At 38.8% G+C, this 19,673-nt stretch overlaps 1 protein-coding gene and 1 long non-coding RNA gene across 12 annotated transcripts in view; one reads left to right on the top strand and one right to left on the bottom strand.

Moving 5' to 3' along the window:
• Nucleotides 1-10,016, bottom strand: part of LOC111264386 (uncharacterized protein KIAA0513) — a 21,363-nt gene extending 11,347 nt beyond the window's left edge. Inside the window, exon 1 of one of the 7 annotated variants that reach the window (XM_022840257.2) lies at nucleotides 8,690-10,016. Coding sequence is in view for 5 of the 7 variants with exons in the window: in XM_022840259.2 (XP_022695994.1) it covers nucleotides 1,613-1,634 (22 nt within the window). In the remaining 2 variants the exon portion in view is untranslated. Of the gene's footprint in view, nucleotides 1-1,612; nucleotides 2,729-5,666; nucleotides 5,701-6,800; nucleotides 6,919-8,689 lie in introns of those variants that run through there. The other 6 variants (XM_022840256.2, XM_086970062.1, XM_022840259.2 and 3 more) reach the window with 6 other exon arrangements.
• LOC111264385 (uncharacterized) lies at nucleotides 3,562-19,673 on the top strand. Of its 5 annotated transcripts, none has more exons than XR_015312665.1 (5): nucleotides 3,562-3,939; nucleotides 12,925-17,744; nucleotides 18,259-18,344; nucleotides 18,698-18,790; nucleotides 19,279-19,671. It is a non-coding gene; the product is annotated as an uncharacterized LOC111264385 (long non-coding RNA). The 5 variants fall into 5 exon arrangements; XR_015312666.1 differs by having other exon boundaries at nucleotides 18,259-18,430; XR_015312664.1 differs by having other exon boundaries at nucleotides 18,259-18,790; nucleotides 19,279-19,672.

The raw sequence follows: 19,673 nt of genomic DNA, 5'->3' as shown, positions 1-19,673 counted from the left end.
GGATACAGAAATCTCAAAATTACAGTGCATATATATATATATATATATATATATATACATTCCTCGTAAATATGAATAGAAGCCTCTAATAAAAATGGCAAGCCTTCGTCCTGCTCGCCTCGAAACGAAGCCAAACGTGTGAAGGGTTGTCTCTGGTTACGGCACTTAATTAAAAAAACAAAGGTACGCATACCACTATTTACTATATACTAAAAAAGTCGATTAGTGCAGGTTCATTAGTTCACTAATTAAATGTGGTGGTCACACTTACAAACAGTAGGTATACACTAATAATATTGTAAAATTTTATTACACTGAGGATTGATGTATCGATCAGGAAGTACTTTTCCCTTTTGAAGTTCTTATATAGTAAGAAATTTTAGTACATCAGGGAAAAGCCGGCTTTTCTTAGATTGTGGTTGATGCAGCCGTCTAACGATTACTACAAGAAGTAAACAACCGTGTCTTGTAGATTGCTTGCAAATGCATCAAATGCTGTGTGCTTTTTGAAGAATTCGTACAAAGGAATTGAAACAGAGACCCAGCTAGTATGATTTACTATGATTTCTTTAAATAACAGGTAGTTTACGAAAGCTCCAAACTTTGTGTGGGTTTTTTTGCATTTATCTGATTTTCGGTGACAGAAGTGCTGGTTAACATTCATAAGTACCTACATGAGTTTTACACAGTTTGAGAGAATCTAAAGTCGTAGCAGCCATCTTATACGTATCTACCCTCGATCGTTTGTTGTACGTAAGGTAAAAGTTAGAGAACTGCAAGCTAAGCTTAACTGATGTAAAGTCAACTGTAATTGTCATAGTACTGCTATCTGGCTTTCAGTATGATCTTTATGAAGCCTCTTCAAATTTAGCTCTAAATTTAGGTAAAATTAATTTGTAGTTTCACGAAAAATCTTTTTACCTAAAAAAAAAAAAAAAAAAGCTAGACCAATAAACATGCCTCAGGTCCACTTCTTTTTCCTAATAGACATCTAAAATAAATGCCAAATATGAGTGAGCTAACAGGCTATGTATATTCATAATCCTTTTTACCATATTCATCCAACAGAGTTGAATGAGTTTTAGATATTTAAGCATTGATAGAAAAAGAACATGTTGGCAGGCCAGTCAAGTCGTTGATTTGCTCAAAATACAATACCATGATCAAGAGACTATCGGTCTACAGCCATATGTACTAAGTAGACAGTGATTTATGTCTTTTCCCGATAGAATTGCTGGTGCTTAAACTGCTAGTGGGATGTCTCTAGGCTATCGCCTACAATATTCATCTGGATACTTGTTTTTACTCGCGTACTCATGCCTAAAACTAGAAGATAGTAATCAAACAAATTCTAATTGGCTAAAGGTGGACCCTTTTAGATACAGCTGGTCAACTTGGCTAGGTGAGGTCAATTTGAGTATGAAAAAAATTGACAGCGACGGCATTAAAATAGTTACCAGCACCTTGAAGTTTAGCCATGGATAGGATTCTCAGTGCACTACAACAATAAATCAGAAACTAGTGCCAAGCACAGAGTGGTCACTCAGGTGACAGTGTCTACGATAGATTGAAGATATAATAATCAAAAAATTGTTATAATAGGTGAACGTACCGTTCTTTTTACCGACGACCATTATTCTTTATGGCTTTTATTTCTTTGGAAAAACTCTGAACCACCATTTGCGGATCGCTTTCTCTATCCAGCTTAGTTTTTCTTCTTTTCTAGTGGAACTACGACGGCTATGATGAATTAGCGGATGGTCCTTTTTGAGCCGCTTTGATGAGCAGTAGCACAACAAATGCAAACAAATCTCTTGCGTAAATTGTACGATTGACTATTCCATATCCATCAATTAACCATCGTAGCTGCTATTGGCACTAACAGCTTTACAGTTTTGTCTCTCGGTCAGTTTGATCAGGATGCTCGGTCCGGTGAATCTTGGTTATGCAGTAAACAGTCACACTTCACCCTTATCCTTTTCTTCGGTTCGTTCGATTTCGTCTATATCTTCGTTTCAAGTAATGTCTATACCTCGTAGGTCCGAAAATCGGTGGAGCGTGATATGGTCTATGGACCGACAACTCGTAGTTCGGCAGTTCGATGCAATTCTGCCACACTACACCGTGGCCAAAGACGGTACCCGTATTTGTCTAGCATAAATGAGGTAGCGAAGTTTAAAGGTGTAATCACATAATGTAACACTCGTTACAAACGTACGTTGGCTACTGCTGTTGCTGCTGGTGATGACCGCGGCCAAATATGGGCTCGATATGGAACACTTTCGAACATTTCATAGTTCAGCAATGCCAATTACGATGGTCTATTTGATTGGATAGCGGTTTGTCAGTCGCAGCTCTGAGGCGGACCAAGATCTGGATCTGAGCGGCGTCGTTGGCGAATGGCTATAACCGGTACACAACTGCTGTTGCTAGTGCAGTTTTGCCGTTGTTTAAAGCTCGTTCTATGTCCAATTCTTTCCACGATTGCTAGTCAGCTCGACTGAGCCAGCCAACTCAGACGAGAACGTAACGACAACGGCCTGCCAGCCCTTTGTCAGCAGTCTTGGCCGCCCAGATGCTACAAGCTAAGCCAAACAAATTCATTACCTCCATTGGCTTCAGGCCACAGTAACGAGCTGCGCTCTCGCTAAGGCAGTAACTAGACGCGCACCAAGGCGATGGTGGCGGCAACCTAAGCAACGACAGCCGGCGCAAGCGAGAAGTCTTCTCACGACAGGGCAAAGAGACGCTGATAGGTCGGATTAGAAGGAGCCAAGTAGACGCTTAACAATGCAAGCAACTGCTGGTAAAAAGCGTATGAATCAGTTGTATTGACAGGAACGTGGTTATAGGGGCAGGCGCCCCTATGCAAATTGACGATTGAGTTACTTCACATTTCAGAACGACTGTAATTGTTTGCACATATACCGTGGTATATGTGGCAAGCATATGGATTTATTTTGAATGAAATTATTATGCCTATGTTTGGTGAATGGCAACCTATGAAAATTTATATAACTTTCATAGGTTGCCATTCACCAAAGCAACACGGTACTGCAACGTAATCTCCGTACAAGTTTAACACATTGATTAATGTTGCGGTCAATCTGATAATTTTGTCTAGTCGTATCTTTTAGAAATACCGGTTAACACAAGCGCGTAAGTCCAAATTTGAAGTTTGTTTTTTTAAATTTCAAAATTCGATTTGCAATGAACCTAATGTAAAAGTATTGTATACAATAAATAAGAAATAAAACGTCACATTTCGAGAAAACGTGGCCATTTTTTCCTCTGTCGTCACGTATTTTAACAGGTCTCATCTCGAAATGCTATGCCAAAACCCTAGCTGAATGGAACATGTTTAAACATTTACTGAATCCATAAAATCAGACACTATGAAAAATCGTTTCCAACTAATTCATTTATAAGTAACCGCGGTACTCGCTTATGTAGGAAAACGCGTACGTTTCGTTGCTTGTTAGCCTATTTTTTTTCTTTAATTATTCCGAACTACTATATTTTACCATAATTAGCTAAATCTGGGCCATATAAAGTGCGAACAAAGGTTTTTGTTACAAGAATGTCGAATACGGGAACTATTTGAGGATCATCGCTCGATACCTGAGAACTGTTTGCGTAAATATATACAAAAATCTATTCTATTTTTAAAAAAATGCGCGTTTTCTTTAGGCAAACAGTACGCTACGTCGCTAGCCGATGTCCCAAACCCGATGGAAGACAATATAGCTTAGCTCATATTCGAATTTAGCGGATCGAACGTTGTTTATTATGTAGTGTGAGAGTGTGGAATTAACGTCATGGATACGACTTGTTCACGTACCGTGCCAACGCTAACTCAGCTGCAAAATTTCCGACTGGTGGTGTGAGTGATCACACACGATATACAGACTTTAAGCGGACAAAATACTTCTTCAACAGGTGCGTAATGCGCTGATATTACTTCATAGACGCATGCACAGTGTCCGTCCGCGCACGTCAGTGGACCTAGTCATGTAGGCTCCTGTGCATTGACCATTAAAACTAGCTTTTGACGCCATACGCTTAAATGCTATCGCTTTCCCGATCTTCTAACAAATATGAGATACATACGAATTGACATGTCATACCAGTGATGTATTTAGTGTAAACTACAGCTCATTCTGTGAGATAAACGAAATAGGAATTTTGACTAAAAAAAAAATAACGAGAAATTCTGCAACTCGATTTGCGATATAGCCGTTTCGAAGTACGGGGTTCTAAGCGGCAAAGGACGGTACACAGGAAGCGTTAAGGATCCGTTTATGGGCAGTTTTCCATTTAAAGGCATCCTTGAAGACGAGCAGAGTTAGAATAGTCTAAATAAGCATCGCGAAAACTATCGCACCACAGAGCGTCTGACCCGAAGCCGTTGGCAGACCAGTAATAGATCCTAGGTAAGATCTTGCCAAATATAAGGAAGCCCTGAGTTAATTTAGAGCGGTGTGAAATCCTCCAACGAACATTGAACGGATGTAGTCTGATGCTGCAGGGCCAAAAAAGTTCAGGTCAAGTAGCTAGTCAAATACTGGGCACCTAGGTTTCTACGTCACGAAAAGGTTATCACTGCAAACTATATCTTATCAATCGATGTTTAGCTAGCAATAAAGCTATTCGGATATATACAGTATGAACTATAAAGCAAAACTTACTATTTTACGTATATCAGTTAAGATATGCAGCCACATATGTTTCCAAGCGACGTTTGAAAAATCAGGACGGTGTCACCGTGATGTAAGCTACAACGCCTAGTAGTGATAGAAGAGCCCGTTTTTACTGAGCGATATTATCTGCTCAAGGGTCTCGACTTTGGCATTCGTGTATATGGTATCGTTATCAATTGATCTACAGTTTATAGTATAGTTTATAAAAAAAACATACGTGTGTGTGTTACCTAGTTAACACGCTGCGTCGATTAACATATATCGGCGTTGCTTGTCAAAGGACGTTATTGATCATCTCCAACAAGCAGAACGCAGAGTGCTTGTTGTAGCTTGCTAACTGCATATGCGTCTATGTATATAAAAACTCTGCACGATGCGTAAAAATGTAAATAGGATATAAAAAAAATTAATAATACCTATATAGTTATATAGCTAAATAACAGCTGACTACAGTTTACAATCGTTGAACGGGTCATGGGAGGGTAAATTTCTATTAGTTACAGTAGTTTGTCTCGAGGTGTATGACAATAGACCGTTTTGTACTTGTGATGATAGGATATTGTCCTGATTTGCATGAATAAACAGTTCCTCTTCGAGATAAATATTCCGCATAAAATATAATACGAACAGCTCTGAGGCACAGACCTAACCTAGTCCGATTTTAACGGAAGTATGTCGCTCTGGCCGTTTCTTCAGCACCACTAGGTAAAATTCATTCAATGGTAATAACCGAATGCTTTGTATATAATTTCGCAGTATGTTGGCATATGACACACAAAGCTAGTCGTAGCATGTGCTTGCACCATTTGAAGGTTGAATTACCTCAAGAGCATGCCCCCTAATTACCTCATTTCAGATACTCGCTTGGATCATATTAAATAATTTGTTTTTCATATCCCTGAACATGTTAAATAAAGTTTTCTATAGAAAATTAAACTTGCAATATTGGGATGTTCAGGGACTCACTCATGAGGAATGTGGGCATTTACATTTTACAAACTAAATACCCCACAAAAATGACAACACTTTCGGCTCCGGTTGGCAAGTAGGCGTCGGACATTTGCAATTGCGTGGCTTTGCAGTCAGCTGATTCCTAATCCCTACGGATATTTTGACGTTGGAAGGCACCGATCGAATCAACCTATAGTCAATCGAATTAACGTGTTGAACGCTGTTACGGTTTACTCAGCATCACATATGCTAGGATTTAATAATAAGTCAATCGAAAAAATAATAAGAAACAAATAATGTTTATATATAAATAAGCATTGTCATACAAAAATTCACAATTAATTTTTTTGCACTGATTGTTAAGAACATGACGAAACTTTCGGAGGTGTTGCCTATTACCTCGTATGCAGGCGAATATATCTGTGTACCTAACTGCCCAAACAGAACGAGCTTTATTATATCGGTTGTTGTACTCGTACCGTACAAGCCCGTTGGCGTGTTCTGGCATCTTGTCGATAATATATTATAATTAGAAACCGACGGATTTCAATGAAAAGTCAAGACTGCGCGAAGGATCGACAAAAGACACGATGGTTCGCCATATAACGATTTACTATTAGGAGGCGTGACGTCGTCTGGCATTTCGTGCTTATGTTGCCATAGGCCTTTCCTGCAGTGAACCTACTGCTCACTGTTGTTATTTTGGCCCTGGTCAGAATTGACTAATACTTCTAAGCGCGTAGAACACGAGCGCTCTTTTTTCTATATGCCTGAATTGAACAGCCTATCAGGCCATGCAAATTTCCGCTTGGATTTACCACATTCCTTGTTCGCTTGAACTCGGCTTGCTAACCAAGCAGGTTGGTTGTTGTAGGCTAAGCCAGGTATTGGTGACATAGTACTATTGAGTGAAATTTGGCCTAGTAAAGAAGGTATGCCCTGTGAGGCAGCCGCTAAAGCCAACCTCAACTATGCAGAACGTTTGCGTCTAATCTTTTATAAGAGAAGAAGAAACATGAACGTGCAGTACGATACATGCCAGCAACACTTTGTAAAGTATCTGCTGTCCCTTTACTGCTGGTTTCACGTCTGCTTTGATGGCTAGTCAGTGTTCACAACTCGCTGTGATATAGTGGTCATAACGATTACCTGTAGTGTGATTCAACGATATTCGTTGGGTGTGGATCAAAGTGGAGCTAGTCTAACACTGAACTTTCACTTTTTGAGACGACCTCTCGACTCGTTTCGTGCCGTTATTTAGTTAGTATCGAATTGTGGGCACGCATCGGGTTTGTTTGGAAACAAGAACTGCGTGAGACTGACGCAGAGTTAGCGGCGGTGACGATAAGCGGCAGTGGCTCCACTCTTACTGACAACAAACCGCATCTGGCGGGTCTGCCTATAGGTGGCACCATAGGCCTACCAAGGTAGGACCGAACTAAAATTTAGGCGGAACGTATCATATGCACATGGCTGGTTTATCACTTTCCACGTATATTTTTCATTAAATTCTATACGAATTTGCTTAAAAATGAAACAGAACGCATTATATTTGATGCTGTGAGTCTCTGCGCGGTAAGCTCATATCTAAGTGGGGCCTGTTAATCTATTTTTCACATTTAGTAAAAGAAAAAGTGAAATGCTATATTATTTATTGTATCATATTAGATCAACTTATAATTATTAGCAATTTAATAACTGTCGAATTATTATTATTATTATTAATCTTATAACTCAGCCGATATAGAAATCGTCCTGTTTGTAGCTCTTACGCAGTCTATGGTAAGTTCCTTTCAACGTTTCGAACTCTCATGAGCAGGACGCACATGATGTAAAAACCATACGTTTAACGCCTAAACACGTATTTGTTAGTCTGCTAATTAAAAAAGTACGTAATGATACAGTACACAACTTTGCTTCTAAAACGGACTTCTACAATAGAAGATGATTCGTAGTTGTATCAAAAATGAGTTATTTTCAAAGTGAGCCAAAGTACAAGAGTACCAGTTGACCAGTGTGCGCTGGCATATTACGCCGTTTACGTTTTAGCCTTCGGTTACGTCGCTATTTAGTCGCTATTTTAATGAAACAATTTAGCGGGGAACTTTTCGGCGTGCAAAATAATTACACCGAAAGACTTTCGTTTTGATTTAGCATTTTCATGTGTGTATTGCCTGTTTTATGGGTGGAACATGAAATCCATCAACGTTCGTACAAGTGCAGTCGAAATAAGAACGATCTATATGTCCTATGTAAGCAGTCCGAAAAAGGTCTTTAGCAGACGGCCAGCAATTATCTATACAGCTTAGTTGCCGCGTATTATATATGTATCGTTGTATTGTTACCAGTATTTCTATATATTGTAGTTATATGGTTGATGATAATAGAATAACACTTTTTGTGCTTATTATTTTAACATAAAAAGGGACAATTCCTCTTAGGGCAATATGTAACCAGTGTGTCCTTAATGCTTATATATATATATATATATATATATATAAAACGGCACATAGGTTCACACAATCGTAGAGTTTTGCTCGGCACGTGCGCGTCGAGCATTTGGACGGTCAATGTTATTTCCAGCTATCGAGAGTTGAAGGCTTATTTAGCAATACAAAATATGCTGTTTTGTCAGAAGTAAATTTAGAAGAAAAAACAGAATATTTCCGTTTCGTATAGAGCCATGCATTGTGCCCATTCTACCACCCATATGACATCCTAATACACTGAAACATCAGATCTCCTAGTTGGGTTCATCGAATCTAATTTTACTATTGTGCACACCTACTCACAACTACCAGGTCGCTGAGCGTTTCCTCGCACCTTAATAACCCAATAGGCTGACTGCCACGCCAATAAACGGTCACTTGCAGCATGATCCCCTATAGTCCAATTAGGTTCCCTATATGGATTTGCTGCCCACTCAAAAATATAAACGTACATTGAACTAGCTGCAGCACGTTTGCATACGGTCTCGGATTATTGGCGTCTGTGTTTGTGCTGTTCGTGTATACGTTATATAGCATCATTTTACTCACAGACTGCTAACATTTCCGCTGAGTCTCCATTACACTACCACTGGGTATCGCGCTTCTAGCTGTTGCCCTCCATGGAGCACACACTTTTCATGGGGGTTGCCATCTTGGTTACGGGAAGCGACGCCGGTAACGCATGCGCAGAGTTGATTTTGGGGTCCCAGTCGTAGACCCCTCGGCCTCTGCTAGAGGAATAACTGTTTCTCATCTAGCTATGTTGATCTGTCCAGGGAGAAGATAGGCTACCAGGAGCTAGTAAAAGGGCCGATGTGAGCCGCACAAAACGTTGAATTGGATGAAGAAGTTTACCTAGCGATCAGAGGAAGCCTGTAGCCTTTTTGGAATAGGTGTAAGTAAGCAGAGTGCATCGCCGCTCATTGGATAATACCCTTTTCGTTTCTAGGCGTTGGTCAGCCGTGCTGTGGGTGCTCTATAAGAAAACAAATAGCGGCAGTGCGAAGTCGATGATGCATCGAGCACGTATTTAAGCTGGTGAAAAAGGTCTTAGTAACGATTGGGATTTAATTCTATTGTTTTAGACTTCATAATTACATTTTTAGTCGACATCATTGTATATTCTCTTACTGGGAAGTCTTTTTATTATGTTACCGCTATGTAGTTATAATCGTAAAGCTTAATTAGACACATTTTAGATGAGGTTTATTTTATTTTATTTATTTATTATATGTATGAGGTAGGATACATTAATTGAATAAGCTTAATAACGATAAGTTAGTAGGTTAGTTCTATAGGGAGGAATAGAAACATTTACAAAAAACATCAATGCCTACCAAAAAAATTGTATAGTAGTGTCATCAACCACTACTACTACTATACAATTTTTCTATCATCCTAATAAACCAAGTTTAAGATCGTGCGCAAGTAATAACAGCGGTAACCGCTGTTGAACGGTTCAATTTTCCGTTCAAGTTTCCAAAGACCAACTGGGCACATGCCAGTTTTTTTAGATTTTCAAAAAAGCTTGCCAAGTGTACCCTTAATTATAGTTCTGTTGACACTGGCCATCCTGCTCAATGTAAAATACTCACGGTTTATCCTAGTCTAGCCTAGAATGTCTAATCTTTTGTATTGTGTTTCTTTAGCATTCTTTTCAGTGACTTTCTTAACGTGCGTATACTTCGTAACTTCATGTATATTTCGAATTTCAAGACGAATAATCCTACTTTATTAAAAAGTCTACTAAAAAAAATATTTCATTAAGAAGTACCGGATTCTCTGATTTTTTTTTTTTGGACAAGAATGTCTCAGATGTTGTAAGATGAAAATGGGTGTGTGTCATTAATGAAATAAATACGGTACAAATAAAAACGGTATATAAAGAAAAAGGAACTGGTGTAGTCCTTTCAAAAAATAATTTCTAATTATGACCCTCACCAAAGTCTTGATTTAAAAGAACAACAATATCCAAGGGCATTTTTATGGTGCGCATACGAAAAGGCAGATTTGCTTTAAAAAACAAATCGTCTAAATATTAATGTAGTTCTCACAATTTTCGGGACTATGTCATTTTTTTCGAAACCTTCCTTTTTTTTTTTTTTTTTCCGTTTTTCCGGTTTTGCCTTTCGAGAACGATGCAACTGCGACTCTAACAAGTGCGAGCTGACAATAACAGTACATATAAATTGGTTAAATACGCTCGCTTCTCATTGTGGGTGGGAACCGATGCAGGCACTCTCGAAGCTAGCTACGTTTCTACGTAACTAAGCGTTACTATCTGTTTTTACATCCAGTTTACTATTGTTCCTATAACTGAAAAGATCTATAACATGTTCTCGATGCGGTTTTGTTAATGCTGTTGCTCGATAAAGTGCCTACAATTAGTACGACAACTAGGTTGAAATTTTTTTAAAAAAGAATTCCTTGTTCCTTGAGTGTACACATTGTCCCATTGCTTCATTTCGTGCTTCTAATTTCTAATCTATCAAATAGGTATTTGTTTGAAATACGTACAAAATACTACTTCAGCAATGTGTATGTATGTGTGCAAGGTCTAGGATCGATCGCTGAAGCGGACCGACCGTAAGAACTATTCATATGATTGATTTAATAAGTTAATTATAATTATCGCTAATTGGCTTTTTCCGCCTGGTGTTCCTAATGAAGGCACTCAGCGGATAAATCTAGTAGAGAGTATATACATAAGTAATACAAGTGAACAGAGCAGGGGGGTTGAGTGTATTCTATGAAAATCTACAGATATGTTAAGGTAGATGAATTACACGGGCTACCTATAGAATCCCTCAGGTACAGCCATCGTCTCGTTAGCACTGAAGCAAAATCTGAGCAAATTTTAAACGAACAAAAAAAAAGTCAACTTTCAGCCAATCAGCAGGGTTACTTAAGTTCTTCAAAAAGTCTGCCATATATATCTGTCTTAGGAACTAATTTTTCGAATTTCACCCATACTAAATGTACATATGCCAAATATTATACTTATGCACAACTGTGTGAATGTAAGTGAGACAAATATAAGTAAGCTAGATACTTGTTTTCGTATTAGTGGTAGTGTCCAAGTACTACATGAGTTACACACGGCACTAACTAAAATGGCGTTTTAGGAATTGATGACGCGACCGATTTAGTCAAATAGACTTGTCTAATTAATTAGATCTCATTAGATATAATAAGCTATCGCTCAATTGTAATAAAACTATCACCAAGAGCCGTATACCCTTCGACAAACCTATATCTCTTAGCTCGTACTTATTGTCTTGGAATGGGACTTGCATCTCTTGAATCGAATACACGGTAATCGAGCGGTGGAGATCACGTGTGACTTCTGCGGTCGTCGAGCAAAAGTTTTCCCTTCTAGTTTGCACGCATCCTGTGTAAGCTCTATCTCGAGAATTCGAGGTAGACATTCTGGCTTTTCTTATAGAGCACGGCCTTCGAATTCTCTTCACTGATGTCGTCGGTGGACTCAGACGCAAAGGCTGACTGAAGCCGCCCGTCCTTCATTAAGGGAACCTAAATTTTATGAAAGTTTAGAACAATACTCTGAATATTGGAGAATTCTGCTTAATCTAAATTGACGCGATATCCGGATAAGTCTTGAAGACCCATTAAATTACTTTATTGTTTTGAGTTGTTGCCTTTCATTCAGCGGCGAGGTACGAAACTCTCAGGCTCAACAGCTGACAATGGGCCGCCCTTAGGTTTAGGAGGATCGTAAACCTAAAGCAAATGTAGAAATCAAGTTAACAACGATTATATCCGAAAACATAGAAATCCACCTAGTTAGGGATTAAACGAGTGGAAAATATTGAATGAGATATACCGCCAACGAATGCACAGTGTGTTCAGATTAATAGACACGCTACGTTCGGCCGTGACTGAACTAAGAGAGCATTTCTGGCTTGGCGTTCATCCTACGATGTAATTATCTGAAGATGGGCTACAAGGATACACCCGATATCGGGTTTGCTTGTTGCCTATATCTATGCCGTGCCACGAGGTTTTCAGTCGACCGTCGTCTAATAGTTCCGTCAATATTTACTATAAATATAACATTTCTTCATTTACTAGCGTTATTGCAAAAGATTTTCTTACGAACCTCATATACTTGAAATATTAGGAAGTGCAGCCATTGAATCAAAACGAAATCAAAAGCAGGTAGATGGCAATACGCACAACACGCTCCTTGTTTATCCAAAATTCACGCAATGGTACGTATCCGTTGAAATGGAACATCTAATATATGATAAGTATATATACAGAGAAAATAAATTTTTTTACATTGTTAGATTAGAACCTCAGTTTTTAGATCTAAATCAGTCACTAGCTACTTTTGTGCGGCTAGCCTTTTTTATGAACCTTTTTATATGAATTTTTAAACTTTTAAAGCCTTTAAATTCTTAAACCATGAAGAAATTTTCGGCTTACTTCACAAAAAACTCTTCGAATTTTCCTAAAGCTCGATGAAAACCGAAATCATTGATTTCGAGCGAGAACGAGAGGTTTTGTCCAGCGCGAAGATATTAGATAATAGCTTATTTCTGCTCAAATTGCATGTTGTTTTTCATTTTGTTGAGTTTGCTATATCGTTTTAGAAAAAAAAAAAACCGGCTTTCTGATACAGAGAATGGCGGGCGGATGAACGCACGCCGGCTTCAACAAACTTTGTCCTAATTAAGGTGTATATATATACAAATTGAAACAACTGCAAACAAGATGCAACAGCTCTAGCCGCTTGCTGATATGTTGTCTGTCTTTGACAGGTGGTCCGGCCGAATTTTTCACAAGTTGGTGGCAACGGTGGGACTTGCGCACGGCACAGCCCAAGCCACGAAACTGGTCGGTTGTCCGAATGCCAATTCACGGATACGAAATCCGCTAGTCAAATCGCAGAACCGCTCGGGGACAGATCTCCACGAGGCGCAGGTTATAGAGACAATTTTTAGTACCGGTTGCAACGTTCGGTCGTGGCCCATGGTTACCGGCGCCGAAGCAAGGAGATGGAAGGATTGTCAAAGGAGATTAGACGTGTGCCTTTTTCGAAGTAAAACTAAACTACGTTCCGAATCAAAGCCCAATACTTCGAGGGTTCAGGGTTTAGTGGGTGAGAGTCCTACAGTATAAGACAAACACTATAGCTCTGACGTCTAGTATGCATAATGTATTTGTCGTCAACGCCAATAAAAACAACGTGTGCCTTACGGGAAGTAAGCGGCCATATACCGCACCAAGTTACTAGATCCGGACCATAAAGACTTCAGGAAAGGAGAGTGCCAAGGACGTGCTGCGATGATAAGCGGTGGTGTGAAGATTCTAGGAGCGGCGTTAAGGCGCGCAGGAAGGAGTTGTACTAACGACACGAGATCAGGCACGAAGTCGCGACGCGCGCAGCCTTACGGGGCACACACGAATACTGTGTAGACATACAGCACGGCTGGTGGCAACGACCAAATTTTACCATTGTAAATGTAAGCAGCAAATGGCCGCTAGTTGCATTTTTAACGTAAACATTTCTTGCCAATAACTTTAGCCATCTTTAAACAGTAGTTTCAAGTAAAAGCGGTAAAATGAACCCACACATTTTTTGTATAACTAATTCTTATTTTTTTAATTCTCTCGTTTTGCTTGTCTCGCTCAAAGTTACCGAACTTAAGATTTTCGCCTGCAACAGCAAAAACAAAGGATCTTGTAATAGACGCACTTTTTGTTATTCCAACCAAATGTTTTATTATATATTATTATTATTAATTAGCAGTATTCTTTAAACAATGCTGATTATCTCTACGATTTTCCTGTCATGCTTACCAACTGCGGAAACTCCCACTTTTCGATGTCTTGGTTGCCAGCAAATTACGCTGAAGCTGTCTGATATGATTGCAATACTCCAATAGTTCTATGATAGGACTTGTCTTGGGTGGGACACGAGTGTACAATAAAGTAAGAAAATTAAATAGTGACTTTGGAACGTTACCGGCAACGATTAGGACATTTAAATTATTATCATCTGCAAAAATACTTATTAAATATAGAACAGGGATCTTTTCAACCCATGCAACGAGCATTCGTTTTCAGTGCCAAACAATTTGGCATCACTATTTGGTAGGCTTCTATAAGGTCAACTATGGCTTCTTGCTGCTACCAGTTAATTATGCAGACCGGGCTCGAGTAAATTATAACATACTTTTGATCCAGTGAATGGAAACGCACCTACAAAGCTCCGTAAAGGCGGAATAATGGATTGACGTAGAAGGCGGGTTGGATTCATGAGGAAAGACTAAACATTTTCCTAAAAAATTGAAAAAAAAAGCTCGTTTACATATTTTTATTTTAAAAATTCAAAGTGTTCAAAGATGAAAATAGTAACGACGGAGCCAGTGCAAGCCTTATTGAAAAACAATAAATTGGTAGTTATGTTTCCTTCTATTTGAAATTATACCAAGCACCTGGGCATTGAATTAGATATATGGTAGGGAAAGAGTTGCCGAGAAAAAAGAACGATCATTTCCCGGTTGATTGTTGCGACGTCTACCTCTATAGATTATCTGCTATTATAAAGCGTGACACTATGAGTCCTGGTTCGTTAGTTACTTCACTTCAGTTAGCTAGGGTTAACAAACAAGGGTAGACCACTTCTATTGCTTGGTAACGCTTGACCTCTCAGCGTAAAACGCACCGTGGCAAAAATTCAGGAACTTCACTTGGAGAGAGGTTCTTCATCGTTTACCATACTTAGTAGACATTGCTTTCATAGTTCAGCATTTTTTTCAAAATCTCGACAATTAGAAATTTTTTTTTCATTAATAAAAATGTTAATATGATGTAAAAATAATTTTTCGAGATTTTACAGAATCTTGCACACTGCGTTTCTATACTACTAAATTAGATAAAAAGAGTATAGGTAATGATCGTGCGAGTTCACTGGATCACATTTTATATTGAACAACCTAATATATACATGATAGGAGTAATCTACCTGAGATGCGTATATGTATTCCATAAATAAGTTATTTAATTTGGTATATTGATATATAACGTGATTGTTTACGAAAACCTGTATAATTCGATAAAAGAAGTTTGGGAGAATTTAAGATCCAGACTTAGATTCATAGCCAACAAGTTTTTCACCTTAGCCTCGATCAGGGAGCTAAGCCCTAACGAAACTCGATTTGACATAAGGAAAGTTCTGATCCCCAGCTTATTTTGTTGCTTAGACCGTCTCTCCATCGACTTATGTGACGCTTACAGGTATGTGAAACCCATTTTTTTCTGGGATCAGGATAATGCAAACATAGTTTTTTGTTGCGAGTATTTGGTCGCCTGTATAGCAGCCATTTAAAAAAAAAAAAAATATATATATATAATATATATATATATATATATATATATATATAAGTTGTGATTGTCGACGGATTACGCTGCATAGACGGCGCAGAGTAGTCGGTTAAGCATTCGGTGCTCGCCCGCCGCAGAGTCGTTGACGTGAAATATGACATCATCATAAAACGTTCTAGTATTAAACGAAAAGGAAGCATTATCTTTTGAAGGTGCCCTTGACCGGATTTTTTTAATCGCGATGACCGCAGTTAGTGCTCCTGTCGACCAGCCACCATTTTCGCGGCTGTGGGTCGTTTCCACGATCCCCTATTAGCCTAGCGCCTTCATTAGTAGTACTACATTCCTGGTACGCTTTGTTCCTGAAATCCACGGTCCAAGTCTTGCAACACAGTATGGTATATGATCTCCTGCATGACTTATCCTTCTTTTTGGCTCTTGTTTTAGTATTAGGAGCCGCAAAAACCACGACCTGACGTTGCCGCCGACACTAATGGTTGCAATAAAGGCAATCTGCTTCTAGTGGCGACTTAGATGGGCTGCTGGCTTTCGTGTCTCCGGTCTTGCTTTTCGCCCTTTATAATCAAGCAGGAAGCGGCTCGACAGCTCACATCGAACCGCTCGATGTCTCATAGTTGACCACTTCTATAGGTTTGGGCGGACGTAGGCTTTCTCGTAGCCATCTAATTGAGAACGGACAGACTTCTAATCGGAGACTGATGATATACGTTACTTTTAAGCCCTAGCCAAGTCTGAAGCATTTTTTATTTCTATTCTTGACTGTAACAGTGTATTATAGGTTGGTCTATTTATAACTCACCGTTTTAACGTAGTCAAGTATATTACAGGAATAAAATTAAAAATCTTTACAACTAGATAGTGATTTTTCTAGCCTAGCTCTAAGCTATCTCAGCTAATCGGAGTGCAAGGAATCATCCAGACTGAAAAATTAGCCTACGAATTAAGCATAGCGAAGTATTTCTTAGAGAATGACAAGTGGGATCTTAGAATGACATTTTGTTAAATAAACATTGCATCCCTGACTGAAACTTGAATATCTTTAAACAAAAGAAGGAAGAAAATTTATTTAACTTACTACTGACAGTACTGCAGCTTACGATAGGTTGTATTAGAAATACCACTTTTGTATATAGTAACGAAGCAAAAAAGAATTAGACGCCACCTATTGGACAGAATAAACAAATAGCAATAGAAAAGCGTTTGTATTGGTTTTGAGTAAAGCGTCGAATTGAAACGACAGAGAAGTGCTATAGCCAGCGCAGGCCCAATGAACCAAATCATGAAAGTAGATACTACTTTAAGATTATCTCAACCTAGGTCTTATACATGCATGTCACAAACTGTGTTGAAATCTATCTGAAATGGACGTAGAGGTTGTTTTGTTCCTTATTGCTGACCTCGTAAAACGGATCCGGTGCGTTGCGCTTTTCATAATGAACGTTATATGCATAATTACTAGGTCAGCTGAACTACAGATGGACGTAACTTGGAACATGTAGTGGCGGTACCAGTTAAATAGGAAGAATTAAACGGACAACTTAAACAGAACATAGGTTGCCAATAACAGGAATCGGCATGAGACATTTTACAACACATCATGTACGAACATGATGGAAAAATACTAACTGCTTCAGTTTACATAAAACATCTATGAATTTCTACATAATGCACCGATAGCTATATGACATCGTACTCTGTACCTAGCTTGGCCTGGGAAGATTGTGCACCTACTGTTGATTTTCACGAAGTGCAACGAACGAGTAATCTGGATTATATAATTACAGATTTTCTTCTCTAGTTATAATTACTATTAGACGCCCCAGTAATAACAATATTGTAATAACTTCTGATTAAAAACATAAGGTTTTATGTAATAAAGAAAAAAATTTTCCTCAATGTGAGACTTGTCCGCCGAAAGCATATTCAGTAGTTAGGGTGAAATTATTCAGTTTCAAAATGAAGTAATGTCTATAGACGATGATGTTCGCGATGCGACACCTAACCAATTACACTTTCTGCCGTCGTAGCTCACATGGATGCCATTGACCTAACTAATAGTGACCAGGAAGCGGCCTCCTTGACTTGTCCTATGTGAAGCAGGATATTTTTCCATAGCTATGTAGAAGATAAACGGAAGTGCGCTATTGTATTTTCTGATAATTTAAGCCACTCAGTCACACTCTGCGCTCCTAAGCAAACGTGCCAATTGGACCCGTGTAAAGGGCCAAAGGTAAACGTGTATTTAGATACATATGTCTGTTTTCTATGTATTTTGCATATGCGTGTATGGATTATGTAAAAAATAGCTCAACTTTAATTCTTCGAAGTGTAGTTCGGAAATTGGCAGCGAACGCTTTTTACTTCCAGATATTTCAAATGGCACAGACGCCATTCGTAATTGAAAAAAAAAAACGCAGTGCCAGTATTTAATACTCCCAGTGTCGATACGACGACATCCGTTCGCTACCTACAAATGCTACAAACCAAAATCAACAGCACCTTGTTCGGGATATATCGTCAGTAACGTTGCTTTTGTTCAGCCGAAAGCTTCCTCTAACGTTTTTCAATAACGATCCCCTAGTTCACCATTTTTACCAATTTAAACGTATATTTTCAGATTGACAGCATACAAGTCATTCAGCCCTATTTACGTATTTCACCTCCGATGAAGTCGAATAATTTGGCGGACTGCTATACGCTTTATAAAGGTCTTGAAAGTACCACTATTTTTTGTTTCGTTTTAGAAGCTTCAGTATCGAACCACGGAGTATTCATATGAAGATCTGGACAGATCTCAACCGCCGACAGAACTACTACGGATTTACTTTATGTACAGGTTTTTCAAAGTGATGACAAGCATTGAATGCAGAAATACTAGACAATTGTTGTAGCTCGTTGACTTAATTTCTCCAAAAGGTATCAGATATTTAGTTATGTTTACTTGCTGCCGCACGACGGCCAATAGAATAGAGCTATGCACTGTCTGTAACCAAAATGTCATTTTAAAGAGCGTATATTTAATACTTCAATGTATAGAACCAACAAAGCCTTGTGGCCGAAAAAAACACCCTAAAAGATTTTGTCTTCTACGAACGTTTTCTCGTCGAAGTGCCCGTACATTTAGCGCGCTGGTGTTAATATGATTAGAAATAAAAACAAATATATCTTTGTTGTGAATACTAGGAGATTACAGTGCCCTCTAATCTCGAATCAACAATATTCTTCGAACTTGGGCGTGGGTGTTCGTTCTCTACAGCACTTCACAACTCAGACATGGTAAGATCTAACTTATCTAATTTGAGACGATTGAATCTGTCAGCCATCCATTTTAATAGACCATAAATTCAAAAGCCCAGAAGTTAACATTTGAGCTATAAAAGGAGAACTTGTAGCCTGTTTTACAGAAACCAGTTTTCATATTACGTTGGTCTGGTGACCATTCCATCTGTAGGTTCACACTTCCCCAGTATAACTTGCGTGACAAAATTGGTTATGATTAAGACAGGATTATGTCGGGAGCTAGAGTCATCTATCAGATTGACAGATGCAGAAATCAAGAGATCAAGCGACCTCTTTACGACTTCCTATTGGTTTCATCGTTATCAGCAGTTACATGTATTACTCGACTTTTACGTGTGGTCCTAGAAACGTTTATAGAAACATTCAGGGAGTACCGGTTGAGTTCCTAAATTCTTGGGTTCCCCATAACTGTGTACTTGTTGCTAGGTTAAGGCAATGACTTTTAGTGCCGAAATGATTTTTAGAGACGCAGTCAGTGGTGTTCGTTGTGACGTTTTGTGGGACGCAGTTTTCCAAGTTTTCTGCTTCTCAGCCCCATACTCCGTACAGAGCACGCTACAGGTGTGATGAAGCATCTGATGCCTTTTACAAATGTCCAATAAAAATGGAACCGAACAGCCGGGCCGCTTTACCTGTATCATCCGGTCATTTTTTGTACGAAAAGACAAACGAAGTGCGTTTGACTCTAAATCGTTAATCACTCGGATGCAGCCTCCGTGTAGAAGTCGATTTATGGCAGATTTATCTACAATAAAATTTAGAGTATCAGTAGATAGCTGCGCTCGCATTCATTATTAGATTACGTTATATATTCAAAAATAAAACTTATTTTTTTGCCAACACTACGAACGATCAAGTA

Source organism: Varroa jacobsoni, unplaced genomic scaffold (genome assembly GCF_002532875.2).
Source record: "Varroa jacobsoni isolate VJ856 unplaced genomic scaffold, vjacob_1.0 scaffold_852, whole genome shotgun sequence".
Taxonomy (NCBI): domain Eukaryota; kingdom Metazoa; phylum Arthropoda; class Arachnida; order Mesostigmata; family Varroidae; genus Varroa; species Varroa jacobsoni.
This window is presented reverse-complemented; position numbering and strand designations above follow the sequence as displayed.